This window comes from Aphanomyces invadans, assembly GCF_000520115.1.
Source record: "Aphanomyces invadans strain NJM9701 unplaced genomic scaffold supercont1.48, whole genome shotgun sequence".
NCBI lineage: Eukaryota > Oomycota > Saprolegniomycetes > Saprolegniales > Verrucalvaceae > Aphanomyces > Aphanomyces invadans.
Window position 1 is genome coordinate 191487 of NW_008580193.1, and position 26124 is coordinate 217610.

Genomic DNA, 26124 nt, shown 5'->3' on the forward strand with positions numbered 1-26124 from the left:
TCTATTTTCCCGGCAAAATGCTGTGCCTTTTAAAATAAATATTGTATAAAATGATAGAGGTATCATCATCAGCCATTTGCAACTTCACTGGTGCATGGCGGTTCGATGTCGGCGCGCGTAGAGTTCTCGGCGGACTCGGACCAAGAAGTAGTCGTCATAGACGATGATGATAGCGAGGAAGATGAATGTCTCGATATGTCCAACCCATTGGCGCACGTGAAGAAGGTGCCGACAACGTCATCGGCAACGCCCAGTCGCCGACACTCGTCCACGTCCGACAGTGCTCAAGACAAGATTGTGCAAGTGGTACACAACCCGGCGACGAATGGCAAGTCAGTGTCTCCAACTCAACACGTATTGGCGCCGTCTCGTGGCAAAGGAAGCATCGCATCGAACCGATCACCACCCCACGGGACAAAGGAAGGAGGGCAAGGAAGCATGACGTCTCCAATCGATCTCCCAGAGTCGGAAGAGGATGAATCGTTTGCCGAGCAGCCGCCCGTGACGTTGTCTCCACCGTCGTCGGACGTGGACGAAGTGTTTGTGCCACCAATGGCCAAGCCATCGATCACGTTGTCGAAATGGGCAAGTCGATTTCTAGCACCTCGCGCGCCAGCCGCGGTGGTCGACGAGTTGGATCTCCAACCGATGCAGGACTTCATCCTGGACGACTTCGGCACGCGGTTCCGTGGGACCACCGATCCCGACCCCGTCGTCGACGACGATGATGATGACGACGGAAACTCAGATGGAGACGACGCGTCCAACAAACTAGTCGTTGGGGCGCCGATCGTGCACAAGAGCCCGCCATCTACAGCAGCAACCAAAGACACTGCCGCGCCGACCAAGCCGAGGAAAGAATCGCGGTATTTTCGGAAGGACCTCACGACCAAGTGCTTCAATTGCGGCGAAATTGGCCACATGTCAAACGCATGCGTCAACTCGACCGTGTTGCGACCGTGCTTCATGTGCGGCTACAGAGATCACAAAGCCAACGAGTGCCCGCACCTGCTGTGCCACCGATGCAATGAACCGGGCCACGAAGCGCGGGTAAGTCGACTTTCCTGAAGCGCGTTCATAGGCTGGTCGTAGAACTGCCCAAATGGGCGATACTATCTGGACTTCTGCGGGACGTGCGGAGCTGCCGACCACGATAGCCGCGTACGGTGGACGAGTGTTGAATGACCGAGGCTGACGACGTGTTGCAGGAATGCCCGCCGCGTCTGCGCGACGCCAAGCTTGCGCGATGCATGGTGTGTTTTGAGCGAGGCCATTTGGTACGACGCTGGTGCGGATGGAAGCGTCGTCAAGAGCTGTGTAGAGCTGTGTGCCACATACCCGCCCAGCAAATAAGCGTATTTATTGCCCCAAGTGCTGCGGACCGCACACGGCCGAGGTAGTAGTAGGTTGGCCGTCGATGGTTCGTCTGACGGAGACAACACTAGGAATGCTGTGGTCGCACTGACGGCCACCGTGGCCGATCGGCTTACGACGACAGCAGGCATCGATTCAGCGACAACGGGCGGGCCCTGTATGCATTTGAAGCTACCAAGACGTGCTATAAGTGCAATGAAACAGGGCATATTGCAGCCCAGTGCTCAGCAGGACCTGCCAAGCCCCGCCACGGCGTCAAGCACCAGAGGTACGACCAGTATTTCGTACACTGGACTGGGCTCATCGACACAAGCAGATTCGACAGCGCGGACGACGCATACGGCAGCGCCCCCAAGCGACAGCGCACCCACCTCCACGACGGGCAGTCGTATGCGAAGAGGGTCTTTTCACGGCGCTGAGCGGTCCACGGGTACATTTGTCGCGTTGTGGAAACCACAAAGTGGTGACAAGGGGGAATATAAGATATTCATGCTGCAGCATATATTTCTGTTTTGATGCATATATAGAAATATTTGGTTCTTATCGTGGGGATAGCTTTATCCGGATTTTGTCCATTCCTGCATGGATGTATCCAGCGATTGAACGGGCAAAGGCGCAGTTCCTCAAGCGAGGATGCCGCAGCCATGCACCCGCATGGTGTCCAAGTAGCCACACGTTCGCATCCCATTTGATGCAATTGCCGTCCGCCATGACGTCGACACCCTTCCAGGCTGGTGACCAGTCGTGGGCGAGCCTAGGAGAGTGCCTCGACCGCGATTTGCAAAGGCTCCAGACCGCAACAACGACGTCGTTGGTGGAAGTGGAAGCAATGTTCGGAGAAATCATGTCGTTGATGAACGCATCACCTCACGCTTCCACTGCCTTGACACGGCAGAATGGGCAGATTGATGAGTCATCGCTGTTCGATCAACGTGCCAGCCCCACCGTTGCAAATCTCCAGAAAGCAGCGGTTGATGACAAAGCAACCAACACGGCGAATCGTTCTTTGGGGACCAAAGCGACGCAGACGACGCAACCCGCGGCGTGCATCCCCGACGAAGCATCTGTCCTTCCGAACAACGTCCAGCTGAGCCTCGAGCTATGTTTAACGCGGAGCTTGCGTCGCAACAAGCTCAACGACCTGGGGAAGTGCATGCTGCTTCGCCGCGTGCTTGTTTCATGGAGGCGGGTGGAACAGTGTCGAGTTGGGTGGGCACAGCGAGCCGCGACATTCGCTGAACCTAGACGTCTCGACGAAGATGGGACGTGGATGCATGCCGTTCGAGCGCGCGACGGCAAGTATGGCTTGGCGAAGGCGGTGCATGGCCAGAGGACGTGTCGGAAGGTGTTCCGTGTATGGATTCAACTTTTAGCGGGAACGAAAATTCAAACGCACGAGGTCCCAATGAAGTACGAATCGCACCTAATCGAAGTCGTGCAATCACGACGATTGGCACCCGCCTCATCCCACTTGATGGCAGAGGAAAGCGCGAGCGTTGCGGCCCGCGGTGACGTGGGCGACGCATGTCACGGCACGAATGAAGAGCATGATGGGACTTTAATAGCCGAGAGAGAACATGCAACTACACAATCGACGCCAAAATTGGGCAAGAACCAGATGAGACGCCTCAAACGCGAGCAGATATGGACATCTGTGAAGGAACGCAAGCGAAAGAAGAAAGAGGAGATGAAAGCGCTGCGCCCAGTTGTTGAACAACTTGTGCTCGACACGAGCGACGAAGCGGTGCTCATGCGGAAAGAACGCGCGATTCTCAAGCGCGAGAGCTTCCTCATGCGTGCAAACGAAGGCCCGACGATCGTGATCGATTGCGGGTTTGAACACGACATGACGAGTCGCGAGAAGAAGTCGTTGTCCCAACAAATCATGTACAGTTGTGCGTCATCGCCGCTGTCCGTGTCAACTGCCCATTCCCTTCCTGCTGTAGGTTTTCGTACGGTGTCAACAAGCGCAGCGACTCTCCCGCAACCATGTTCCTGACGTCGCTGCATGGAGAAACCGAATCCAACTTGTGCAAGATCAGCGGGTTTGGAACGTGGATTGGTGTACGTCCGTCGTCAACGGCGTGTTGAGTCGGTTCACACGACGAATGGATTTCTAGTGCACAGCGACGCCCAAGTGCTACATGGACATTTTCAAGAAGGAGAGCCTCGTGTACTTGACAGCCGACTCGCCCAACGTCATCAACGACCTGGACACGGACAAGGTATTCGTCGCATGTGCGTCACGGGATATCGGACCGTCCGTTGTAGGTGTACATTATCGGCGGCATTGTCGACCGCAACAGACTGAAAGGAGCCACGTACGACCGAGCCAAGGCCCAAGGCATCCAAACCGCCAAGCTTCCTCTGGACAAAGTGCTCGAAATGGGGCAGGCCACCCGCGTGCTGACGGTCAACCACGGTATGCCATCTCATCGGACAAGTCTCACCGTGAGTGCGCTAGTCTTTCAGATTCTGGTCGATTACACCACGGTGCGGGACTGGACGCAAGCGACGCTAAGCGCATTGCCCGAGCGAAAAGGAGCACAACCCAAGGGGGCCGAGTGATCACGACTGGATTCACCAACTTAACGTAAACACTGCAGTGCCTGCTCCAGCCGCTGGATGGCAAGCTCGACTTCTCGCGTCTGATTGAACCAGTTAACGCCGATGATGGTGTGCCACGAGCGCGAGCAAGACGTACCTTGAGGGCAGCCGCAGCAAACTTGGCGCATTCCATCGCATCATTGATGTTGTTCTGAGACCACCCGCCAGTTCGACCGGTGGCAGGCGGCGGGCTTTGTCGTGGGGGCTCTGCGTACGTTGGTTGCGTGTACTGTTGCGGAGGTGGGGCATATTGGGGCGGCGGCGTGAATGAAGGAGCGGGCGGCGCTTGGACCACTGGCAAACACTCGCGATTACGGACGTCACGTCACAGGTGGCAGTACCAGATGGAGGCGGTGGGGTATACCGGGGTTGTTGATACTGAGGTTCGGCAGGTGGAGGTGGTCGTTCTTGAGGTTGAACCTCGTAGCTCAAGGACGCCAAGTTTGGGAATTCAGGGACGCTGGGCGGAGGAGGGGACGGAGCTGGAACGAATTGTTGCTGGGGTTGAATCTGCTGGACAGGCGACGGAGCAGGCGCGACGCCATCGTCGTCGGGCGTGTTCGGAATCTAAGAGTATGGTAAGCAGCCGCGAAGTATCGCTGAATAAACTCGACGTTGCACCTGTTCGCTGGGAGCCCCCGGTGTCGGGGTACGACCCTCTTTGATGGCTTTCAAAATGTCGGCGGCTTTGAATTTGCTGTACTTTGTCTTTTCCAGCACATCTTCGCTGGGCGTACCAAACTGCTTCAAAATGTCAAAGAAACTGCCAGCCGCGTAAAAGGTACGAGCGGTGTTCCTGCACAGACAGGGTCAATCCAGCACGAAGGTGACGGTCGTCACGCACTTGTTGGAGCCACCGCTGCGGTCTTCTTCGTCAGCTCGCATGAAAATGTCGTATGCAAAGTTCTCGCAGATGATACGCCCTTCGTCCTGAGTGTGCGCCGGCAGCGAGCTTTTCTCCAATTCGAGCGCTTCCATGAGGGAAAGCAAATAATTGGTCGCTTCGTCCGACGCGTCATGTTCTCGGAGCTTGATCCCGAGTTCCATGGCATATTGTCGGCAATAATACGCCACCATCTTGCTCTCGGGACGACTTTTGTCCCGATCAAGTTCCTCCGCCCGCCGAATGAACGGCGTGACGGCCTTGAATGTCGCGGGGATTTTGCTCGCCATGGTCGTCCGCGGCGCTCTCTTCTTTCGAAATGGCCGCCTTCTTGTCCAGACGCTTGCATTCATTCCGTTCGAGAGTGTTGGTGTCCAACCCCACAGACTGTCCAGCAAAAAAAACTATTTCAGCCAAATATTCAAAAATATTTATGAATTACGAGAAACCCAATATATATTTTAACAACGCCCGCTGACATGGATTTATCAAGCGGTGCGCGAGCCACCCGTACTCATGCGTGCCTAAATACTTCATTGTTGCGCCGTCGTGGGTTGTCAGAGGGCATTTGCCGAGATTTCCACCGTGATAGAAGCGGGCGGCGACGCAGGGGCGGCCTTGAACAAGCCAGGGATGCTCTGTCGGTCCTTCACACGCAGCGGGACGGAATCAAAGCACTGGTACACGGGGGGTTGCAACGGATTCGGTGGGTTCTTGTAGCACGGGATGTACGTGTCGACGAGGCGGAACATGACGTGCACGACGCCGTTCTCGAACGGGGCTTCAAATTGCTTGTCGCAGTCACCCACAAACGCATCGGACCCATACGTCGACGGCGAGCACCAAAATGGAATCCATCCGATGGTCCCGCCCGCTTGCAAGTGAGCGCCATCGATCGAGACGACCAATTCTTCGTCCACCATGGCGTACTCAGGCTCCAACGCCACAATAGTCGGTTGAGGTGACAGCATAGACTGCACGACTACAGACGACGTCGTGTACTGGATGACTACGTATGTGAAGATGGCATATCTACATGTGTAAACTTGAGGCATCAGCGCGGACAGGGGAAAGGACGACCTCGACCACTTGTGGTAAAATTTGAATAGGAGACCAACCGATGCAACTATCATGGCGGCTTCAATGATCGGTCCGAGACATTCCCGAGGCATCAAGATCGGCCACTCGGCGTCGACGCCCCCCCCTTCCACGATGCCCTGGAACCACTTGAAGCAGCACCCCGTCACGTCTTTCGAGACATGCATTTCGTGGGCGCAATGATGCAGTTTCCAGTAGAGAACGGCCACGTGTTGGTGAACGAGGGCGATGTTTGCCTCCATGTTTCGCGACGGAAATTCGTCGCACAAATTTCGATACGCCACAGCGACGATCAACACGATCGTGCACGCATTGAGAACACCTTGCTTGATGAAGCTCGTGGGTGAATTGCATCCCAAGGGCCACATGCTGCGCAGATATGTGTGAGATCCACATGGTGTAGAATAGGGCCGTCGTACTCTGGTGTGTAAAACCGCTGGAACGGTGCGCAAAACAGCACGATGAACGGCGCGAACAAAAGGGCAACGACTGTCCAGAACACATGAGCGATGAAACCAGATCGGCTCAAATATGCGCCGTCGTGGCGACTTGATGTCACTTTGGAACTTTTCGGCGTCCACTCGTCATCGTCGTTTCCATCACCGTCGTGATCAATGGACCTGACGTACGCGTCAAGCCAGTCGCTCCATTTGGGTTTCCGCTTCAAGTTCTCCAGGCGCTGCTCGATGATCTCATGAGACATGAGGTCAAACCCGCGGTTGCTCAGCTTCACTTCCAGGTCATGGTCGTGGTCAGTGTCTACTTGTGGTGCCGCCACTCGAAAGACCATGTTTGCGTTTCTGTTTTGAACCTTCCCATGACAAATTTGAATATTTCGAAATACTTTACAAAACAATGAAATTTTTGAGAATAATTGGCAAAATGTAGCTTGTCAATTCAAAATCCGGGTGGAGTTTTTCATTTTCAGAAACGTAGTGCGCGCGAAGTCCGTGCGACGATGGAAAGTTCAAGGAGCTCGTGACGACCAAGACGAAGCATGCAAGATCCACGAAGGTCCCGTATTCCACGGAACGTCTATGGCTCATGATGCATCGCGGAATCGTCATGCCCAGCGACGGCGCCTATTTGTTTTCTCCTGTGATTCTCGCTGGCTGGTGCGTCGCCTCCCTTCACACTCCTTCGTCGACGGCAACTTCAAATAAGGAAGTCACTGCAGCAGGGGGGGCTATCGTGATGCAGTGAAGTGCCGAATGCGTATGCATCTATTCAATGGCGCTGGTAGACCTCAGCATAGATGTATGGACGATCGGTGATCTAAGTAGTCTCCTCACCAAGGGCGCTTCAACCCTTTTTGGTAGGTACACGTATATATATGGGATCTCTAGCGCCAAAGAGTGAAAAAATGCGAGTAGATGCCTTCAACTTATGCTGCTCGTGTGTCCCACACCTCTCTCCATTTCGCCATATCGTGACCAAGGGTCCTTCACAAGGCCGGTTGAGTCGTAGCCTTCACGACGCAAGGTCTGCACCACATTCCAGGATTCAAAATGTGATCTTTTAGACTGCGTAGCTGATTCTTCACACATGCGGGCGTTGCGATAACTACTTGGGATCAAGTTGATGATGGCAGTTGCAGCAGTTTTTCGTGAAACCGTTCGACACCGCTCGAGTTGGCAAACACTTACACCTAGCATGTCACTACCGCGGATCAAGAGCAGCAGGGAAAGGCGCAACTTGAGTGTTGATGCTAGCATTGTAGCTGCTGCAATGCCAGACCCGATGCCCTTCGCATTGAGGTCGCCTGCAATGGCCACGGATCACCTCCAAACCACGCCCTCGTCAGACTCCAGCCAACTGTCGAGTTCGTACAATTTGTTGTCGCCACGCAACTTGCCAGCCAGTGTCGATCGCGAAATAGTCGTGGATGGACCCCATGTCAAGTCGGCGGTTCATGTCTCAAGTTCGTGCTACTTGGCCTATGGCATGGTTGTGTCGTGCCTATCCACAGACAGATCTGGGCTTTTGGCATCTGAAGGTCTCACTTCAGTGGAGCTTCGAATGGATAAATTGGCTGTCAATACCAAGCAGGCGCTCGATGCTGTGGATCAAGCGATGAATGGCCAGAGTATTATGAACCTTCCATGTCAATTGGTGACGACACATTTCAAGGATTGCTTGTTCGAGGTACTTGTTTGGTTGGTCTCTCACTGGACGTCAAATGTTGTGTGTGCAGGTGATTCCTAAGATGTCCTACGATGCAACCAATCGGTTCCTCGAGGCCAAGACCCATCCCAATGCGCATTCAACGGAATCGACGGCCTTTTCCGACGAGTATTCTGATCTCAAGTTCAAGAGCGAGTCCGAACTGCGCTTGAACATCAACATTTACCAAAAGCTCCATGGCACAAAAGTGAAGTACGGACAGGTACGATAAGCGGCTCGCTATAATTCTTGGAGGGATTTCTGTAACCCGGTGCCAGGTGATCCAATTGCGGCACATCAAAAGTGGGCTCTTTGTCTCGACATCCCTTGCCAGCAGGACCTCGGCAGATAGTGTTGAGGTACATACGCTTTCAAATTACAGATATGCATGAAATTTGGTGTAGGTGCACGTTGCCCCTGGGTCGTCCTTGTCACACTTTACTCTCATGCCGCGATTCAAATTGCGCAAGACGGGAGAACCAGTGCAAATGATTGACCAGGTGAACTCCTTGTCGTATTTAATGTTGCGCTTCTGACGTTCGTCTGGGTCAAGGTGGTTTTGTCCAGCGCGGACAAGGTGCATAAAACGTCGTTGTACGTGTCAAACCGGAAGTCCCAAGATGTCAATGCGGCGCTTGTGGTTGGGTCGACTTCGTTCTCTTCGCAGTGGCGATTCCTTCCGTACGATCAGAGCAGCAAGGACGTGTCGACCGTACAAAAATATCAACAAGACTTCGGAAAGGGTCTCAAGGCCGGCCACTGCATTCGGTTGTTTCACTTGGAGATGAGTTCGTGGCTGGGCAGCCTCGGGCGAGATAACCGTGTGTGTCTGCACACTACTTTTGGCGAGTCTGCAGATGGAGAAGCAAAGCAGCCGACCATCGATGATCGCACCCAAATGGTATCTCTGTCGCTACACCAAGCGCAAATCATCGAGTATGACTGAGATTGAATGATAGCTGTCGCCAAACACGCTATGGGAAATCGAGCGCACGACCATGTTTCAAGGCGGGGTTTTGAGTTGGTCCCACCACATCCACCTCCGCCACGTTGTAACTGGACTGTACTTGGCTGTGCGTGAGCACCAACTCTACGGTCCCAACATCTGCTTGCAACCGCAACCTGAATCGTTTTTGCTATGCCCCACAACACTTGGTGGTTCTCGGTGGGTGTACACCCCCCTTTTGCTCTTCATTTCACACTTCAGTGTGCTATTTGTAAATTAGGTCGTCCGTCGGGCTAAACAGTGCTGTCCAATTGCTCCACTTAACCTCGGGTCATTACATCCATGCATCGCAAGAACAGCAGATCGAAGTCTCGGACGACGTGGACGACCGCGGGTCGTTGGCGTGCCGGGTGAACGCACTCACGGATGCCCAGGACCAGGACGCATTCAAGATCATCCCCGTTTCGCAAGCTGAAATGGAGAACACGTTGCTCTTGGCGTCGTATCGACGAGTGTTTGACAAGTTTTTGATGTTCTTTGGGTCGACAGACAACGGTGCAACCAGCCCCATGGACGAAACCATTTTGCTGGCGCAAGTTCGACGCGCCATGGATGGGTTGAAGAACTTTACGGTCAGCGAAACACAGGGGTTTGATCATATTACTGCACTGCGCCAGTCCCTTCTCCGGCAACACCGATTTGTTGCACTCCTGACGGACATGCTCAGAGCGCCGTTCGTACCATTTGGTGGCCCGTATTCGTTGGAGTACGTGTCTTCATTTTACATTGACACCAAGCAAGACGACGAAATATTCGACCTGGGTGGGATTACCATGACCTTGGACAGCCCCCCCCAGTTACCAACGTCGCCAGCCAATGCGTCATGTGGCGATGCAGCCGACATTCCGTCCAAGTTCCGTCTTTCGGTCGCCTCCATGCGAACTTTGAATCGCGTCATCTGCGAAATCAACGTGCTTTTGTTTCGAATCTTCTACTCGTCGCGAACGTCGGATGCGGCGTCGTGTCGCCGCGCGCTGCCTGTGTTGGTGCAGTTTCTCGGACACAAGTTTCATGCGTCGGTACCGCTGTCGTACTTGATCCAGGAAAAATTCTACTTGTCCGAGTCGTTCGCTTCGTTTTCGTCGCTCATTCGCAACTTCCTCAACTTGATCAAGACTCAAGGCAAGTCGGCGCGGTATGTGCAATTCCTCGTCGTACTGTGCACTGCGGACGGCCATGCGATCCCAAAAATCCAGGAAAAGATATGCGAGCTGCTCTTTAATCCACTTCACGGATTTACGGACGCGGTGCTCCTAGAAACTCGCCCCTTAAGCGGCTCGTCGGGGTTTGAAATCTGCATCCCCTCAACAGCAAACGACGGCGTGGAATGGATGCCTTTGGCTGAATTCTACGAAGAGTACTACGAGCTTGAGCACCATTCGACATTAGCGCCATACTTCTACGGATTGCTCCAACTGTACGGCGCCCTTTGCATGGACAGGAACTACATGTGCATCAACAGCCTCAAAGAAAAATTTCCCCGGGGTTGTCTCGTCGCGGCGATCCAAGACTCGAAGCTGTCTCGATCGATTCGAGCAGTCTTGCTCAATTTACTCTTGGTACTTCACGTGGATTGTGAGCCACTCAAGAGTGTGCCGAGCCCAAATTACACGCGAATATGGAGAGATGTGGTCACGGCAAAGGCGACAACGATTCCGATGGCGCAAGAGGCATGGTACACCACACAAGACTGGATGTTCTTCGACAACCTCAAGGCGATTCTCGTGGGCCAGTTGAACAAAATGGACGGATATATTGTCATCGCGGAGTTTCCACAAAACACGATGCTTCTCGCTATCGTACGAACGTGCAAAAAGCTCGTGGAGTTTGGGCTCTTTCGAACGTTTGACGAGTTGTCACAGCTTGTGCAATGCCTCGTGCGGCTCTTGGACTGTCGCACGGACACCTGGAACAACACTGCGCTCAAGTCACTTCGTCAATCGGATGCAAGTGCATTCTCGTCTGGATCATCCATGGCTGTGTCCCCCGTGTTGCCGCGATCATCGGAGTCTACCAGGTTCGATCTGAACGCGCAAAACGACATCATTCAGCATACTCAAGGCAACATGCTCGACGAGGGCATCCGTCGAGACTCGCTCGACCGACAGTACAGTGCCAAACGATTCGAGTATGTACCGAACGATCGGTCTTTGCATGTTGTTACTGTCGAGTGGTAGGTCTAAGAAAACCCTCGATCGTGACCTGAAAATCTTGAAATGGTCGACAAGCAGCTCGGTGCGGAACGCGAATGCCTTTGCAACCAAGTCCCAATTCAAAATGAGCAAATGGAACCAGGTTGTGATGGATATCAAAGATGAAGTGTGTGCGATCTTGCTGCACATCGACTCGTTCAGATTGGACCACCAAATTTCGTCGGTGTTACTGGCACTCGCAAGGAGCCCTGACCATCCGGAGTCGATATGCAATAAATCAGCCTGTGATGTTGATTTTGCTCGAAGTGCCTTTGGATCTGTGAATGGCAGCGACCAGGTTGGCAAGGCCCAAGACACGTCAGAACAACTTGCAGTGGTCAGTCGAGCTATATCTCAGACCATATCTGGTGACCGCACATACGCGCTGTCGGCGTTGGCAAGGCGCTCCCTCGACACCATTTTGCTCCAAGCGCTCATGTATGAGCACCCACCACTGGTGTCAAAAGCTCTCGAGCTGCTATTGCAACAATTCAACCAACACGATCAAGTGATCAAAGCGTTGAACAACGTCCTTTTGATCGTGGACGAAGAGACGGTGCAAAACTACGATAAGCTCAAGAGCGACATTGATCAGCTCCGCCAACTGGCCGAGACAACTGAAGTGTGGATGGACTTGACGTCTAAATGTGACTACGAAGTTGCTGAGCACGTGTGCCAGTTGCTAAAAAAGCTCACTGGTGTGTTGAACGTCAGCCCCACCGCCGCCGACACGACGGCTTCCACAGAGAAGGGAGGCAGGCAAAACGCTATCATCGACAACTTCTCGAGCACTTCCAGAGAATCGCTTCACATGCATCATTCCCGACGTGGATCCCAGGTGGAAACAAAGCGCTTGCTGCGTAACTTGGATGCAATGCAAACGGTGGTCAACATGCTGCGCGACGGGTCGCACTATTTCAAGATTCAGTATCCCTCTGTGCTCAACCAGTCGGCCGACACTGTCAGCAGCCCCCAAGCCCGGCACCAATCCCTTCATCATTCTCCGCTGCAGCAACAATCCATCAAGAGGGTATTCTCCCAGAGCATGTTGTTTCTGCAAGCCATGTGCTACGAGAACGTGATGAGCCAGTCGTTCTTGGCCGAAAACATTGCTTGCCTGATCGACTTTGTTGAGGAACTCCAAGAGGCTCAGGACTTGATTGTTGAGATCTACTCCAACTACATCCCGCTGTGCAAGAGCGTCCCTGTAAAAGTCATTTCCAAGTTTACGGCTCTCTTGCTCGCGGAAATCCAAGCGTCGGCGCCTTCGCAACTTCGCTATGCAGCCTTTCTCCGCACCATCGTTGTGTGTCACGGCGAATCGATCGTTGAAAATCAAACGCTTGTGCTTTCCCAGGTTGTGAAGTCCCCAATTGTGTTAGCGTTCCTCCACAGTTGCACGAGCCAAGTGCTGCAAAGTCTGGACGTGCTGGTGTCGGGTAAAGTTATCGACACGATAGTCGCGCCATTTGTACACCACACGGAGTTGGCAGGATTGTTTTCAGCCTGCGCACGAGGCAAAGACATGCGATTGAAGGCAATGTGCGCCGGAGTCTTGCCTTTTGACCAATTGCTGCATTTGCTTGAGACGTTCTCCTCGACTGCGCTGCATTCCATCACGTTCGACTGGTTTCAGAAATTTCAAGCCGGGATTGTCGACGCGCTGAAGGATATCCACTTGAGCTGTGACGCGTTCAACCAGCATCCGTTGGACGAAGGCATTCAGTTGCGGCTCTTGATCGCTTTAAGCAAGCTGATCGTGCAATGTACGTGTGGAATAAATGAATCGCCGGTCGGTGCTCACTGAATTCTGCAAATGTCATGCATATGTAGGTACATGCCAACATGTCCACGTACTGGCCACGCACGACAACGAGTGCCGAAATCCACCCCAGCCGCACGTGATTTTTGATGGAGGCAAGGTTTTTGTCGACGTCACGATGACGTCGTATTCGGCGTACTATGCCAGAGAAAAAGCGACGCACGGTTTGGGCATGCTGTTCACGCTCGTCATTCCGTCGTTGCATTTGATTTTCGTTCACCACAATGTCGTTGTGCACAATGATCAGTTGTGGAAGTCGATTTACTCGAGTTTGTTTGCGCTTCTCGCGACGAGTATCGCGTTGCCTGTCGTAAACGCGTTGCCTGTGGACGAACAAGACAGTCTCCTCGATGTCCTGCGGGTGCTGGACAAGCTGCAACCTATCGAAGCGTGTGGTTTGGAAATGCTGTTCTACGATGTGTCGAGTCGGACGAAGCGGCCATTCCTTGGGGACCGCATTGCCGATTTTAACGCGGGGGTTGCTCCGATCGATTCTATCCAAATGCTGTATGACGCGTTCAGTAGCGTTCATGAACAATCATCAGGCACCCAAGCAACGCCATTGCCCATGGCTCGAAGCTCCACAACACATAATAGACTGTCTCTTATCAACGGCTACGACATCCATCCCGTCGCGCCCCAAGCTGTCAAGAAGAAAGGCAGCTCCGTGAACGGTCAGGCTGCGTGTTGGTGGCCAGCGATAGTGCTCAACTCTGCCAAGCGCTACTTGTTCTTGAAGAACGATCGAGGCCAAGAGATGGCCCAGCCTCCACATCGGTCCCCCAGGTAATCCCTACGGTCATCATCCACCCCATCTACCCGTTCAACTTGACGACATTGAAATGTAGGCAAAAACAAATGGAAATGTTTGTGGTCAAGGTTGACCACGAAGCGGCGATGCTGGATCGATACTTCCAGTTAGTCCAGAACGATCCGTGCACGCAAGCCATCATCCAAAATGAGTTGCACCACATGATCATGCAGATCCTGTCCGTGGAAAGTGCTCTCAAACACGAGAGCGAAACCATGACGGATGTGCCGAAGACGACAACTACCCTCGATGAGATTATCCTGCGCCTTGTCGAACACTTCAAGGTACACGACTCTAGAACGTCACGACGCAATGGGTTTCGACATTTTGGAATCGATAGCTGCTCAAATACTCAAAATTCTCCAAGGTCAGCATCATCTTGCTCGACGTTTTCAGGTATAAACGATTGGAGAACCAGTCCCTACGGCGCCTCAATTCATGCACAGCCACATGATCAAGTCCCAAGACTTGAACAAGCGGCATCAAATGCAAGTGCGGCTGGACACTCTTGGCCTAACGTCGTTGGTGGTCACTATCATCAGCTCGACCACGGATTCTGTCGTGTTTGACCGATGTGTTGAACTTGGGATATCTCTCCTTGATGGCATGAATGCCAAAGTCCAAGAGAATTTCTACTCGATTTGGGTCGACAGCAAGAGCACACGATTCTTCGAACGTATCAAGCAGCGCATTGACAAGGTGATCACCTTTCGTCGCTTCCATTGGCAGGCTGATGGCACGGCTACGGTAGGCAACGGAAGTGGTGCGGCAAAACCAGGACGACGATGTCGAAGCCTATTCCATGAAACGCCACCGCGTCTGGATGGACAACGTCAAGGTCTTCAACACGTCCGATCCGAATCTGAACATTGTCCAAGTGTTTCGGTTTCTCCAGCTCTTGTGCGAAGGCCACTTTTTGAAAATCCAGCGCTACTTTATTGCGCAACCAATGCTGCACACCCAAATCAACTTGGTCGAAGCCACAACGAGCTTCTTGCTCGAAGTCCACGGCAGCATCAGTTCGCCGAATCTCAACATGATTAAGCAACTGTTTGACACTGTGACTGAATTCTGCCAGGTACGACACTACGACCTCAGCTAATTCGTCAACCGTGTGGTGCAAGGGTCCATGCATCGAAGCTCAAGAGTGCATCGCAAACTACAAGTTCATCTCGGCCGTGAATGAGCTGATGGCGCTCCTTCCGCCGAGTGGGAACGTCGATGCCCTTGGACGCTTGCGGCTCTTGAAAGGCTCCATCGTCATTTCGTTGTTGAGCTTGATCGAAGGGCGTACTGACACGATCATTCATGACCGGTTGGTCACCGAATTGAATTTCGATACTCTCAAGGACAACTTGGTCCGAGTGTACAAGTACTTTGTGTCGCAATACAAAGTATGTCTGTGTCCAGCGCTGGTTCAGTCTTGACGGCATGTCTTTCCTAGGGCGTTTACGATGGCAATTCGTCCTGCAGCACCGACGCGTACTTGACAATGGGGTTCAATTTGCACATTTTAATGCAACACCTCAAAGAGCACCAGCCCCAGTTGGCGCTTACTCTGCAGCCCAAGCATGTCAACGTGGGGAGGCAGCAACAGAGCGAGGCGTGCAACCCGTTCTCGCTCACATGGCTGAAGCAACTCGCGACAAAGGCCCCCGAGACGAGCAAAACGAGTGCCCACGTCGACGATAAGGACGTTTGGTAAGACCCCTTGCAAGTTCCTTGGTATAGGTCCCCATCCTGTCGTCGCAGGTATTCGCAAGCGTACAACTTTTTCCAGGACAAGTGCGGACGCGTCGAGATCATCTGGCGTCGAGACGACTTGACCCATCAACTGGTCCAAATCTACTTTCCCGTCCATCCGATCTGTTGCTGCTTGACCGAACGGTCCAAGCATCGACTCCACGCAACGATCAACACGACGGGAAGCAACAAACTCGCCGATTTCTTCTCGCGCATGCCGACGCTGTTGCATGAGATGGAATACCATAGCCAGCTCTTGCAACGGCACTTGATCACGCGCCTGGCAGTCCACACCACATCCATGCAAAAGCTCTCGTTTGCGCTGGCGTTGGTCCTGAACGGGATTGTGCTCGCGACGTTTCGAGCGCGCGACAATGAGTCCGACCCAGTCTTGGACATCCGCACCGTGTTTCCCGGGCACAGCGACGATGCGGCGGACGAGCTCCACGCGGCGCTGCGCATCCTTGGCACGTGCCAAGTGATCGTGTGTTCTATTCTGTTTGTGTTATACTGTGTCCACACTGCGCCAGTTCTTGTCATGGAAAGATGGTACCAGCGGCGGGTCAAGCTCAAGGACAGAGCCGTCAACGACCCGACTCAAATCAATCGATTCGAGTGCGATTCAAATGACAAAGAGTCGTTGCAAGACGTCGAAGATCTCTTGCGGTCGCTCGGGGACCGCGACGTTGACGTAGGCTCGACCAAGCCTGAAGTGGTCGGGCTAACGTTGGTTGTAGGCGACGCAGCCCACCCACAGCTTTGGCACCAACGCGGTAGCCACCGCCTGGATTGTGCTAGGCGATTCGTACTTGATCTACGTTGGGCTTCTCGTGGGGTTTTCGATCCTTGGCACGATCATGAGCCCGCTCTTCTTCTCGTTTCACTTGCTGGACGTTGTCAACCGATCGCAGGTGTGACGACGTGGCACCGTCGTCAATCACCCCGTTTCGATAGGATCTGAAGAGCGTGCTCCAGGCGATATTTCATCCCGGCAAGGCGCTGCTTCTCATCTTGGCGCTGTATGTCCTAATCGTGTACATCTTTGCGGTCGTGGGGTTCTACTACTTTCGGTCCGACTACACGCCTGAAACCAAGACCGACCCGACGGCTCCGCTCCGGTGCACCACGTTGTTCCTGTGCTTCCTCACGTCGTTGGACGAGGGGTTCAAAAACAATGGCGGGCTCGGCGGGTACCTCGCTCCACGCGAGCGAGGCACGGACCCGCTCGCGTATCCGCGGTTGATGTACGTTTGCCATGGCTGGTTGCCGTTGTTCTCATGGCACGTCCTGCGTAGCTTCGATCAACTGTACCACGCGATCCTGATCATTGTCTTGATCAACATCTCGTTTGGGCTGATCGTGGACACGTTTGCCACGATTCGGACGTCGCACAAGGAAAAAGTCGACGAGCTCCACGACCGGTGCTTCATCTGCTCGATCGACGGGTACACATTCGACCGGCTCACGCGGCGCGGATTCGACTACCACACGCACATGGAGCACAACATGTGGCACTACCTGTGCCTGTTTGTGCACATCAACAAGAAAGATTACACGGAATACAACGGCATGGAGCTGTACTTGGCGATGCGGATGGCCAAAGCCGACGTGTCGTTCTTCCCAAACCACCGCGCGATGGCGCTGGAACGAGTACATGACGTGTGGAGCGACGACGCGGCCGAGCCGACGGCGCACCCCGCGCAGCGACAGGATGCTACCAGTCGTCCCGACGCGAACCAGCCACCCGGCAACGCAAGTCTCTTCGCGCCACCGCATCACACGGTCGAGAAGCAACTCGGCCAACTCTTGGACGCCCAGCACGCGATCCGGGACAAGCAAAACGAGATGGAAACGGTGCAGCGACAATTGCTCGTTGCCCACGACAACGTGATGAAGGCGCTGGCGCGATGGCCCACCGACGCCGCCCACACTCGTCCGTCAAAGCCCATCCAGTTTTTCAGCCAAGACGAGTAAGCAACCGCGGCATGTTACACGTCTAAGTACCGAGGCGACGCTAACTCGACCAACGACGACGCGACCTGCGTCGCTTCGTACTTGCATGGAAAGTTGTCGAACTTGGTGCTTAACGCGAGCGCGGTCCACAGGGGCGTTACGGACCTACACGACCGACATGAGCTCATCCGACATGAGCCCATCGTTGTCGCGCGTACTCTTGCCGCACGCGGAGGAGCGCCGCGTGGGTGGTGGTGTCCGCCACGACAGACAGCACGTCGAAGTTGTGCGCGGCGACACCGACAGTGCCGAACAATTGCTTGATGCTGGACGCGATCTGGAGCTTGACCGTCGTCGGCGTGATCGCAACAGGGTCGGTTCCTTTGGGATTGGCGACCGTGCTACCATTGCGTGGTGCGTTCGAGGTGAGGCAGGTCGGGATGTAGGACGTACATCTCGAGTCGCATGAAGGCAAAGCTGTGAGGGCTGCATGTGTACGTGGCGTGGGTCGCGGCGCCGCCGCCGTGTACCCGCCCCGCCGTCGGCATTGGATGGCGAGATGGATGGGAGAAATAAATAAATTCACCACATCAGATTTCGAGGTGAATTTGTCAGGTATTTTTAACCTTTTTCGTGGTAAATATTTTGGAACACACATTGGCATCGAGGTCGAGACAACATGCACGACACCGCGGGACTCGCGGGCGTTCGCGTGCGAAAGTGGCGGAAGGAGCTCAAGCATGTCGGTCCTGGGGGGCACTTGGAAGTGCTGGCGTGGATTCCTGAAGTGCCAACTCCCACTCCAGCCCTTCAAACGACGCTTCACCACACCGTCGACACTGGCAAGTCGTCCGCGGTTGTCAAGAAGGCGCAATTCAACACGCGCAAGCGAGCTGCACCACCTGATGGTACATCAGCTCGAATGACGCGCAGCTTACGACACAACACAACGAACGGGTCTGAGCTGTGGGGTCAACTGTCATCGAGCAACTCGGTGCGGCCGCCCGCACGCAAAGAAGAGAAGAAGGGCGGCGAGGATGGACACCACCAGTCGGATGCGGCCGGTGGCCCCCCCTCACACGACACGTCGAACAACCTGCACGACGGAACCAACGACACACCGCTTGCACCATCAGACGCGACTCCTGTGCCGTCCCAGCTCGTTACCGGAAACCTGCACGAGTATAGCTTCGCAGACGACGACGACGATGACGACGATGGGTACATCTCGCCCCTGTCGTCACCAGATATCGCGTCGGCATCTCCATCCCCTGCTGCCTCCCCGGATACGTAATCGATCGATTCCCCATTAAGCATGTTATCCCACGAGTTTCTTGGCTAAGCGCTGCAACATCTTGGTTTCGTCCGACTATCGGAGACACGTGAAATCGTGGATTCCGAGACACATGGAGCGTACAGGTTCCGCGTGCCGGGGGTTGTGGCGATATAAGTACTTGGCGAGGTAGTCCAGCGGCTTGATGCTAAGCACGTTCTCCCCGCGGCTCTTTCTCATCTGGACATCGTCTTCCGCGCGGAGCAAACTCGTCAACGCTGCGTCGCAACGACGATGAGAGGGGACTCCACGTGCAACTTGCACGCACCTGGAACGAGACATGGCATGAGTTGGGTGACGAGATATTCTCGATCCTTTTGATCGGCAGCCGTCGGTGCGCTGTCGATGATGGACTCAAAGAACTCTTGCGACAGCGCCTCGTCGGACTTGAGTCGACTAGGCATGACGACACCCAGCTGAATGGTGCGGCTCTATGTCCCAATTATAGCCGTGTAACGTCTCGCCAGGCAAGAGCAGCGATGTCTTGCGCGTGATGGCACATCCCCACGCAGTCTGTGCATGGAGGGGATGCGCTTTGGGCACGTACAGCGCGCCGGTGGACACGGGCGACGATGCTTCACTTGGCGCCATCGATGAATTTTTGATGAAGCAGGAAATATACGAATATTCATGACTTTTTGTGTCAATGTTCCGTTGCTACAGCAATATGTTTGTGAATATTTTCACAAATTTTTGGGAAAAATATGATATGGCTAGTAAATTTGATTGGCTTCAGCACTCTGACAATGATACTTTTTTCTTGTTTTTTTTGCGTTGGGATCCAACGGAAGGCGGGATGTTTGCGACGCGGGCCAAGAAGACCCAGGGCAAGAGGCGTCGGGAAGTGGATGCGGAAGGCGATGACGGCGCGCATGATGGAGATATTCCTGTTCCTGTCCAAGCCGAGGCTCGGAAGAAGCTGAACACGTTCTCGTCCTCGTCAAAGAAACCCAACGCACAGGAAGTCATGGATGCCAGGTTCCAGGCGTCAACGCGACAGGCTGTCCGACAATCTTATGCTGGTGATGCGACGTACGAATCGCAAATTGACACAGAACAGGACAGGTATTCATCGTACCTCGACTATGCGACGTGAAATCATCGTGACGTGAAGAGATGCGCGTGCGATTCTCGAGAAGAACATCAAGCTCAACGCAGACGGAAACGAACTCAGCGGTAAAATCTACCAAGGTCAAGCAGGGTACAAGAACTACGCGACGAAGAAGGAAGCGTCGATTGGCATGAACAAGTACACGGGAACCCAAGGCCCGATTCGCGCGCAAACGTGGGCGCGATCGATCTGTCGCTTCGACTACGCCCCCGACATTTGCAAAGACTACAAAGAAACAGGATTCTGTGGGTATGGGGACAACTGCAAATTCCTGCACGACCGCGGCGACTACAAGAGCGGGTGGCAGATCGACAAGGAGTGGAACGAGAAAGAGCGCAAGAAGGCGCGTGCGTTGCAGGATCGAGGTGCGTCGTGCATGCGGCAAAGCCTTGACGGATTCTGTAGACGGAAAGGACGACGACGACGACGGCGAGTCGGACGATGACAAGTACGTGATCAAGAGCGACGACGACGACGAGCAATTCGCCTGCACGATTTGCCGCAACCCGTTCACGAACGCCGTCGAGACCATGTACGTCTTTCCATCGATGCAACGGTTCATGCATGGTGGTGGTGACGATGGCGGTGGAGTCTGCCCGTTGTAGCTGCGGCCACTTTTTTTGCGAAAAATGCGCGCTCAAGCGGTACAAGAAGACGTCGCTGTGCTTCAACTGCCGAAAGCAAACGAACGGTGGGTCGATACTGCATGAATTGATCCCGATGAACGTGGATGGTTGTTGGCGCAGGGGTGTTCAATGTGGCCAAGGGCTTGCGCGAAAAGGAGAAGGAGCGGCTGCAGGAGGACGAATCGGCGACGAGCGACGATCCCGACGACGCAATTGCGTCCAATTAATATGTAAGCCTTGCTGCTGTGCAAACGCCAGCCACCTCGTTGTCCTGCGCGACCAACGCACAGCATGCATCGACACGCCGGCGCCAGACTCTCCGCCGTGCTGGTGGATTTGTCGTGAATAAAGCGTTTTCGGGTTTTCGATCGAGTGAGGATTGTCCGGGGACCGGAGAGTCGTTCGTGTGTCTGCCTGCTGCGTGGTGCCAGCACGTTGCACGCAGCTCTGGCGCCATCGCATGAATGCTTCAACGAGTCCTTGATGATGCGGCTAAATTTGGAATCCATCGAGTTCGACTGTAACATTAGCACGGGCGCGATCCGATCGAGGCGATGAAGGCGTCGAAAGCATCAGGGCACTCGTCGTCGCGGTCGAGAAAGTCGTCGACAAAGTCTCCTCCGCCGACGCCGCCAGACGAGTGCTTTGTGCCAGACCATTATGGCCACCACCAGTACCAACCACAGTACGAGGCACCGCCGCCCCACGCGCTGTCATCGGTCAAACCGGTGGGAGGCGTCTTGATGGACCAGGGGCGCGATGTACTCAAGCACTTGGAAGCAAAGGAGTCCCGCATGCTCCAACTCACGGCGCTGTTGGAAACGATGAAGGAAGAGACTGCCGGAACGACCCAAGCCATGGGGCGGACGCTGGACGAGAATGCCCACTTGCATCACTTGAACCAACAACTCACGTACGAACGTCCGCCCGCTCTTGTCGGTGACAACGAGTTGATGTAGCGCTGATGTCGAACGTGCTACCAATGCCGCCGAAGCACAGAAGGCAGATCACGAGAAGCAGCTGCAAGAAATCATCCAGGTCTTCACGGACGAGAGGCGCGACCTCCAGAAAAAGTTTGAAGTGTACATCGAGGTACCGACCCGTCGTCGAGTTCGAAAGATGCCCGTCAGGCAGCGGCGGGTTGTAGAGCCGCCAGGCCGAATTCGACGCCGCGCGCGTCGCCCACGATGCGGAGGTGGCCAAGTTTTCCCAAAGCACAATCGACCTGCAAGAAAGGAATCGCCAGTTGCAGCATGAACGCGATGCGTCGCATGATGAACTTGGAGTGCGCCATGACGCTGCTGGATCGCAATTCTGACTCGTGATATCGCTAGGCCACCAAGGACCACCTCACTGTGGCCGTGCGCGAACTCGAGATGGAAAAGGAGCAGCACGGCGCGGCGCTCGCCGCAGTCACGGCTTCCATGAACGAAGCGAACGCGGAAAAGGAAGAGCTCGGGAAACTTCTCGCAGACACGTTTCGAGACCTCGAACGATGCCGCGCGGCACTTGTCGAAGGTTGGTCTGGACGACATGTAGATGATGCTGAAGGACGTCTGTAGCAAACAACAACGTGGCCCGATTGACGGCGTCGCTCGCTCAGAACGATCTGTCTTGGACGCACACGCTGACGAGCCTAGAGAAGCAGATCGTCGACAGCAATGCACAACAGCAGCTTGTTCAAGACAGCCTCCGCGCAGCGGAGAGCGCGCTGCAGGTACTTTGAGACGATCGCCTCTAGTCGTGGCAAGACGAGGACGCGATGGAGTAGGTCGAGCGGTCCCAGAAGGAAGAGCTCAACGCTGCCATGCGGGCCGAGCTGCAGCGGTATACGGACGAGCTGCACGAGATGCAAACAAATCATGCAAATGCCCTTGCGCTCGTGATATCCGACCGCGACGAGTGCCAGGTTCAGCTCAAGCATGCCCAGGACCAGCACAACGCGACGGAGAAACAGGTGCTAGTGGTGACGCGGCAGTTCGAGGAAGCGCTCCATGATGCCGCACACAAGCTTCACGCTCAGTCAGCGGACTCAGCCAAGTACCGCGCGACGGCCGAACGCAACCTGGCCGAACTCAATGCCCAATGCGTCGCGATGGCGCAGGACCTGGACGCGTGCAAACTGGCGAAACAAGCCAGCGATGCCGTCATTGAAGCCTTGCGCGCCAGCCGTGGCAAGTTGGCTGCGTTGATTGGAATCGATACGTCGTCGACGGTACTCCTTAACAGCCACCGTGGGCCATCTCGTAGTGTGATGGGTGGTCGCGCGGAGTAGATGGAGGAAGCCGTCGTCAAAGTCGAGTCGGTTGTCGCAGCTTCGATCGTCCGCGACCGGTTGGTCGAGACGCTCGAGACGAAGACGAAGGAGCTTGAGGTAGTCTTGGTGGTGTCTGAGGTGGAGGGGATTATCGACGGATGTAGCTGGAGCATGCGGCGGTGGCGGAACAACTTGCCCAGGCGCAGCAGAACCTCAGCAATGCCACGAACGAACTGGACGCGGTAAAGCAAGACTGTGCGGCGCTCGTGGTCGAGATCCAGGCGCTTACGACCACGCACGACAATGAACTCGGTGCGTTGAACGCGTCGAGCCAGCGCGCGGCGGACGAAGCAGAGGCGCTCAAGCAGTCGCTGGCGATGACAACGATGCAGTTGCAGCGGTCGGTGGACAAACAGCGCGACCGGATCGACCAGCTTGAACACGAGAAGCGGGATCTCTTGCAGGTGCTGCAAATACATCGCATCGGGGCGCGTCGTCATGGCCACAAATAGGAAGCGGAAGCGTTGAACAAGTCGCTCGAGATGGCGTACCAAGCAAAGGAGTCGCTGCAGATCGAAATCGATACCATCAAAACACGTTTCGCGACCCTCCAGTCGGATCACAACGATCTGCAAGATGCACATGGACAGCTGAATGCCGCGGCCACAACAGATCTCGCGGAGCTCAAGGCCAAGCTGGCCGACGCGGAAAGCGTGTACCAGCGAGAGCGGACGGCATGGGACGAGCAGTCCAGGTCACTCGTGGCCGCCATTGCGACGCTGGAAGGACAGGCTACGTCGTTGAACGACGTTGCGCTGCAAGCGCGGGAAGATGCCGACACGGCCAGGCATGAGGCCAAAGATCTGGCGGACACCCTTGAACGGACGCGAATCGAGCTCGTCGACGTGCAAGATCTGTGTGCCGAATGGAAGGAAAAAGCGGAGGCGCTGGCGGCGACGAGGTAACGACGAGGTGCCGGTCGGTCCTCAGACGTGACGGCGATGTTGTTGTGGCAGCACATCGGTCGAAAGCACGTTGAAGGCCGACTTGACCGCGTCGTCAAACCAATGCCTGGCGCTCGCAGCGGACAAACGCCGGCTCGAGAGTTCCGTCGCGGCGCTCGACGCGTGAGAAACAACGTTGTGCTGTGTGGCGCGTCATGGAGGTGGCGTAGACTGCACGGCCAGCTCAACGCCGACATGCACGCGCTCCGGCAGGAAAAGCAGTGCATCAGCAAACACTTGGAAGAGCGCGACGACGAGCTGCTGCGTGTGCAGGGCGATCTCGGTCAAGTCAGGGCGGAGCTGGAGAGGTAATCTCGGATTCGGGGGCGTCCTCGCGCATGACGGTCGGTGACTAGATTAGCACGGTCAAAGCAGACGCTGCAGGCCGAGTTGAGCCGGGCCGCGGACGACTTGAACGATAGTTTGCGCCAGTTGGAAGTGGTTGGTCGTGCTGTTTGGTTGAATGTGGCGTAGTTGATGCTGTGATAGCTCCGTCGCGAGTTCCGTGCGCAGGAGAAAGCGCATGCAGCCGCGGTGGAAGGGCTCCAGAAGGACTTGGACGCGCTGCGGCACGAACAGTCGGAAACTCTCGCGATGAACGACGAGCTCCAGGCCAAGATCTCAACCATCCAGAGCGCGGCCAACGCGACGATCAACGACTTGGTCGCTGAAGTCACGCACGCTGAGGAGCTGGTCAAGGTCGAGCAGGCCAGCCGCGCAAAGGACGACGAGCTGTTGCGGAGCCAGTGCAGGTGCAACCAGCGCCAACGTCTCTGTGTCGTCACCGATGCGGCGCAGATATGTCGAGGAAGACTTGAAGCGCAAAGAGATCGAGTGGAAAGATGCGACCAACATGCTCAAGCGGGAGCTCGCTGTCCGGCGCGACAGCTTCGTCACCCTCGAAACGAAGTACCAAAAGCAGAAGGAAGTAAGGCCGAGAGGGCGGCTGCATGTGGGTGCGTGATGGCTTGCCTGGCTGTAGCTTCTGGAAGCCAAGAAGGCGGAAGTGGACAAGCTGACCAGGGAGAACGAACAGCGCCAGCTCAAGGTTGCCGAGATCGAGCGCAAGCTCGCGCCGCTAGCCAACATCAAGGAGACGATGACGACGCGGCTGAGCGAGATGAAGCTCATTTGCGTACGTGCCTTCCGCCGCGGCGTGCGCAAGCAACGGAATCCCGTCCTAGGACGCGAAATTGAAAGAGTCGCATGACCTGGAAGAAAAGCTCCGCGACGAAATCGTGCGGCTGCAAAAGGACAAGCGGGACCTCGAGTCGACCCATCTGCGCGCCAAAGACGAGATGGACAGTTCGTCGGCCGGTCGGTTCGCGCTCGTGCACCAGCAGTTGACGAGGTAGGGCGCACATCTTGTCAGCACCCCACGACGATGTAGCGAGAACAAAGTCCTCAAGTCGACCCTCGACCGCACCAAGCAAGAGCTTCAGCATGCGACTGAGAACGTCGCAGCGCTCGCCCAGCGACTGGATGGGCAGCAAAAAGCGTCGCAAGCGACGATTGCCGACTTGACCAGCCGGATGCAAACTTTTGATCAGCAGTACCAAGCCGCGCTCCAGGGAATGTCGCGGGAGTTGGCGGTCGAGAAGGAACGGACGAGCGAGCTCTTGGCGCAGAAGAGCCAGCTCCTCAAGCAATTGCGCAGGCTGCAGCGACCGCCATCGAGCGACGAGTCGCAGCAGCACCAACTCGCCACGTCGAGAAACCTTTCCACTCTGCAGCCCGAAGTGGCCACCGATCAGGGAGGAGGGCAAGTGCCCAAGACGCACAGGTCCACGGGGGACTTGACTAGCTACGAAGACCTTGCCAACATCCCCGTGGCGCTCCTACGAGCCCAGATCGGACTCGACATGTTTTCGTTCGAAGAGCAGCATGGCAGCAACCAGCAGCCGGACGGAGGAAGCGCCGCGGTGCCGTCCCTGAACCTTGACAGCCTCAACACGTCCCGGTACGGCGGCGTGTGTCGAGCGCATTCGGACTCACAAGTGGTGGTCCTCAGGTCCACTCCGTATTCGCACGACATGAGCAGTCGGCTCGAATCCGGCACCGCGGTCGAGGAAGGAAGCGGCGCAAAGTCCAAGATGGCGGCGTCCAAGGCCAAAGACGCGACCAGCTTGAAGCGCTTGAAG

At 55.2% G+C, this 26124-nt stretch overlaps 10 protein-coding genes across 14 annotated transcripts; 5 read left to right on the forward strand and 5 right to left on the reverse strand.

The window, feature by feature from the left end:
* Positions 1–77: 77 nt before the first annotated feature.
* H310_13234 lies at positions 78–1874 on the forward strand (the record flags this gene model as incomplete). 2 transcript variants are annotated; one of them, XM_008880660.1, is made up of 6 exons in its annotated part: positions 78–1050; positions 1093–1161; positions 1209–1277; positions 1322–1396; positions 1446–1642; positions 1691–1874. In XM_008880660.1, exons 1-6 carry the CDS (start codon positions 106–108, stop codon positions 1791–1793), a joined length of 1458 nt encoding a protein of 485 aa, XP_008878882.1. In that variant the 5' UTR covers positions 78–105. The 2 variants fall into 2 exon arrangements, with proteins under 2 accessions (XP_008878882.1, XP_008878881.1); XM_008880659.1 differs by having other exon boundaries at positions 79–1050; positions 1209–1396.
* Positions 1875–1959: 85 nt separating this feature from the next.
* On the forward strand, positions 1960–4058 carry H310_13235 (hypothetical protein; the record flags this gene model as incomplete). Its single annotated transcript, XM_008880661.1, has 5 exons — positions 1960–3261; positions 3321–3438; positions 3495–3599; positions 3646–3796; positions 3839–4058. Coding segments are annotated over 5 exons (1780 nt in total), but the record flags the coding sequence as incomplete, so codon positions are not given.
* Positions 3931–5205, reverse strand: H310_13236 (hypothetical protein). The gene is made up of 5 exons (XM_008880662.1): positions 4826–5205; positions 4603–4777; positions 4323–4548; positions 4079–4275; positions 3931–4022 (listed from the first exon to the last, which is right to left on the reverse strand). Exons 1-5 carry the CDS (start codon positions 5152–5154, stop codon positions 3963–3965), a joined length of 987 nt encoding a protein of 328 aa, XP_008878884.1. The 5' UTR covers positions 5155–5205; the 3' UTR covers positions 3931–3962.
* Positions 5206–5272: 67 nt separating this feature from the next.
* On the reverse strand, positions 5273–6778 carry H310_13237. Of its 2 annotated transcripts, XM_008880664.1 has the most exons (3): positions 6382–6778; positions 5945–6331; positions 5273–5896 (listed from the first exon to the last, which is right to left on the reverse strand). In XM_008880664.1, the coding sequence occupies exons 1-3, from the start codon at positions 6750–6752 to the stop codon at positions 5422–5424; spliced, it is 1233 nt and encodes a 410-aa protein (XP_008878886.1). In that variant the 5' UTR covers positions 6753–6778; the 3' UTR covers positions 5273–5421. The 2 variants fall into 2 exon arrangements, with proteins under 2 accessions (XP_008878886.1, XP_008878885.1); XM_008880663.1 differs by having other exon boundaries at positions 5273–6331.
* Positions 6779–7591: 813 nt separating this feature from the next.
* On the forward strand, positions 7592–17869 carry H310_13238 (hypothetical protein). The gene is made up of 19 exons (XM_008880665.1): positions 7592–8107; positions 8157–8348; positions 8404–8484; positions 8530–8625; positions 8679–9026; positions 9085–9290; positions 9352–11259; positions 11309–13089; positions 13157–13931; positions 13994–14240; positions 14297–14352; positions 14403–14655; positions 14708–15034; positions 15081–15350; positions 15401–15657; positions 15709–16390; positions 16437–16610; positions 16654–16943; positions 16995–17869. Exons 1-19 carry the CDS (start codon positions 7616–7618, stop codon positions 17671–17673), a joined length of 9114 nt encoding a protein of 3037 aa, XP_008878887.1. The 5' UTR covers positions 7592–7615; the 3' UTR covers positions 17674–17869.
* On the reverse strand, positions 17653–18218 carry H310_13239 (hypothetical protein). Its single transcript, XM_008880666.1, has 3 exons — positions 18106–18218; positions 17871–18053; positions 17653–17817 (listed from the first exon to the last, which is right to left on the reverse strand). Exons 1-3 carry the CDS (start codon positions 18198–18200, stop codon positions 17688–17690), a joined length of 408 nt encoding a protein of 135 aa, XP_008878888.1. The 5' UTR covers positions 18201–18218; the 3' UTR covers positions 17653–17687.
* Positions 18219–18624: 406 nt separating this feature from the next.
* On the reverse strand, positions 18625–18969 carry H310_13240 (hypothetical protein; the record flags this gene model as incomplete). The annotated part of the gene is made up of 1 exon (XM_008880667.1): positions 18625–18969. One exon carries the CDS (start codon positions 18967–18969, stop codon positions 18625–18627), a length of 345 nt encoding a protein of 114 aa, XP_008878889.1.
* A 1-nt stretch (position 18970) lies between these two features.
* On the reverse strand, positions 18971–19576 carry H310_13241 (hypothetical protein; the record flags this gene model as incomplete). The annotated part of the gene is made up of 4 exons (XM_008880668.1): positions 18971–19021; positions 19070–19203; positions 19254–19381; positions 19443–19576. The coding sequence occupies 4 exons, from the start codon at positions 19574–19576 to the stop codon at positions 18971–18973; spliced, it is 447 nt and encodes a 148-aa protein (XP_008878890.1).
* A 187-nt stretch (positions 19577–19763) lies between these two features.
* H310_13242 (hypothetical protein) lies at positions 19764–21235 on the forward strand. Of its 3 annotated transcripts, none has more exons than XM_008880669.1 (5): positions 19764–20050; positions 20100–20461; positions 20502–20628; positions 20688–20787; positions 20843–21235. In XM_008880669.1, the coding sequence occupies exons 1-5, from the start codon at positions 19782–19784 to the stop codon at positions 20954–20956; spliced, it is 972 nt and encodes a 323-aa protein (XP_008878891.1). In that variant the 5' UTR covers positions 19764–19781; the 3' UTR covers positions 20957–21235. The 3 variants fall into 3 exon arrangements, with proteins under 3 accessions (XP_008878891.1, XP_008878892.1, XP_008878893.1); XM_008880670.1 differs by having other exon boundaries at positions 20702–20787; XM_008880671.1 differs by having other exon boundaries at positions 20502–20787.
* Positions 21236–21276: 41 nt separating this feature from the next.
* H310_13243 (hypothetical protein) lies at positions 21277–26113 on the forward strand (the record flags this gene model as incomplete). The annotated part of the gene is made up of 19 exons (XM_008880672.1): positions 21277–21635; positions 21682–21814; positions 21870–22007; positions 22057–22240; positions 22285–22439; positions 22494–22937; positions 22998–23096; positions 23144–23443; positions 23492–23940; positions 23996–24106; positions 24154–24291; positions 24340–24424; positions 24473–24735; positions 24782–24911; positions 24966–25118; positions 25168–25334; positions 25374–25943; positions 25995–26046; positions 26099–26113. 19 exons carry the CDS (start codon positions 21277–21279, stop codon positions 26111–26113), a joined length of 3945 nt encoding a protein of 1314 aa, XP_008878894.1.
* Positions 26114–26124: the final 11 nt, after the last annotated feature.

Excerpts from the sequence above, each read along its gene's own strand:
- H310_13239 (XM_008880666.1), bottom strand. The coding sequence starts at position 18,200 with ATGCCGACGGCGGGGCGGGTACACGGCGGCGGCGCCGCGACCCACGCC. Across the intron at positions 18,054-18,105 it reads GCCTTCATGCGACTCGAGAT|CACGGTCGCCAATCCCAAAG; the intron begins GTACGTCCTACA and ends ACGCAATGGTAG. Across the intron at positions 17,818-17,870 it reads CTCCTCCGCGTGCGGCAAGA|GTCCGTAACGCCCCTGTGGA; the intron begins GTACGCGCGACA and ends TCGGTCGTGTAG.
- H310_13242 (XM_008880669.1), top strand. The coding sequence starts at position 19,782 with ATGTTTGCGACGCGGGCCAAGAAGACCCAGGGCAAGAGGCGTCGGGAA. Across the intron at positions 20,462-20,501 it reads GCGTGCGTTGCAGGATCGAG|ACGGAAAGGACGACGACGAC; the intron begins GTGCGTCGTGCA and ends CGGATTCTGTAG. Across the intron at positions 20,788-20,842 it reads CTGCCGAAAGCAAACGAACG|GGGTGTTCAATGTGGCCAAG; the intron begins GTGGGTCGATAC and ends TTGTTGGCGCAG.
- H310_13238 (XM_008880665.1), top strand. The coding sequence starts at position 7,616 with ATGTCACTACCGCGGATCAAGAGCAGCAGGGAAAGGCGCAACTTGAGT. Across the intron at positions 8,108-8,156 it reads TCAAGGATTGCTTGTTCGAG|GTGATTCCTAAGATGTCCTA; the intron begins GTACTTGTTTGG and ends TTGTGTGTGCAG. Across the intron at positions 13,090-13,156 it reads AAGCAAGCTGATCGTGCAAT|GTACATGCCAACATGTCCAC; the intron begins GTACGTGTGGAA and ends ATGCATATGTAG.
- H310_13237 (XM_008880663.1), bottom strand. The coding sequence starts at position 6,752 with ATGGTCTTTCGAGTGGCGGCACCACAAGTAGACACTGACCACGACCAT. Across the intron at positions 6,332-6,381 it reads CAGCGGTTTTACACACCAGA|CATGTGGCCCTTGGGATGCA; the intron begins GTACGACGGCCC and ends ATATCTGCGCAG.
- H310_13236 (XM_008880662.1), bottom strand. The coding sequence starts at position 5,154 with ATGGCGAGCAAAATCCCCGCGACATTCAAGGCCGTCACGCCGTTCATT. Across the intron at positions 4,778-4,825 it reads CGCAGCGGTGGCTCCAACAA|GAACACCGCTCGTACCTTTT; the intron begins GTGCGTGACGAC and ends CTGTCTGTGCAG. Across the intron at positions 4,549-4,602 it reads CGGGGGCTCCCAGCGAACAG|ATTCCGAACACGCCCGACGA; the intron begins GTGCAACGTCGA and ends CCATACTCTTAG.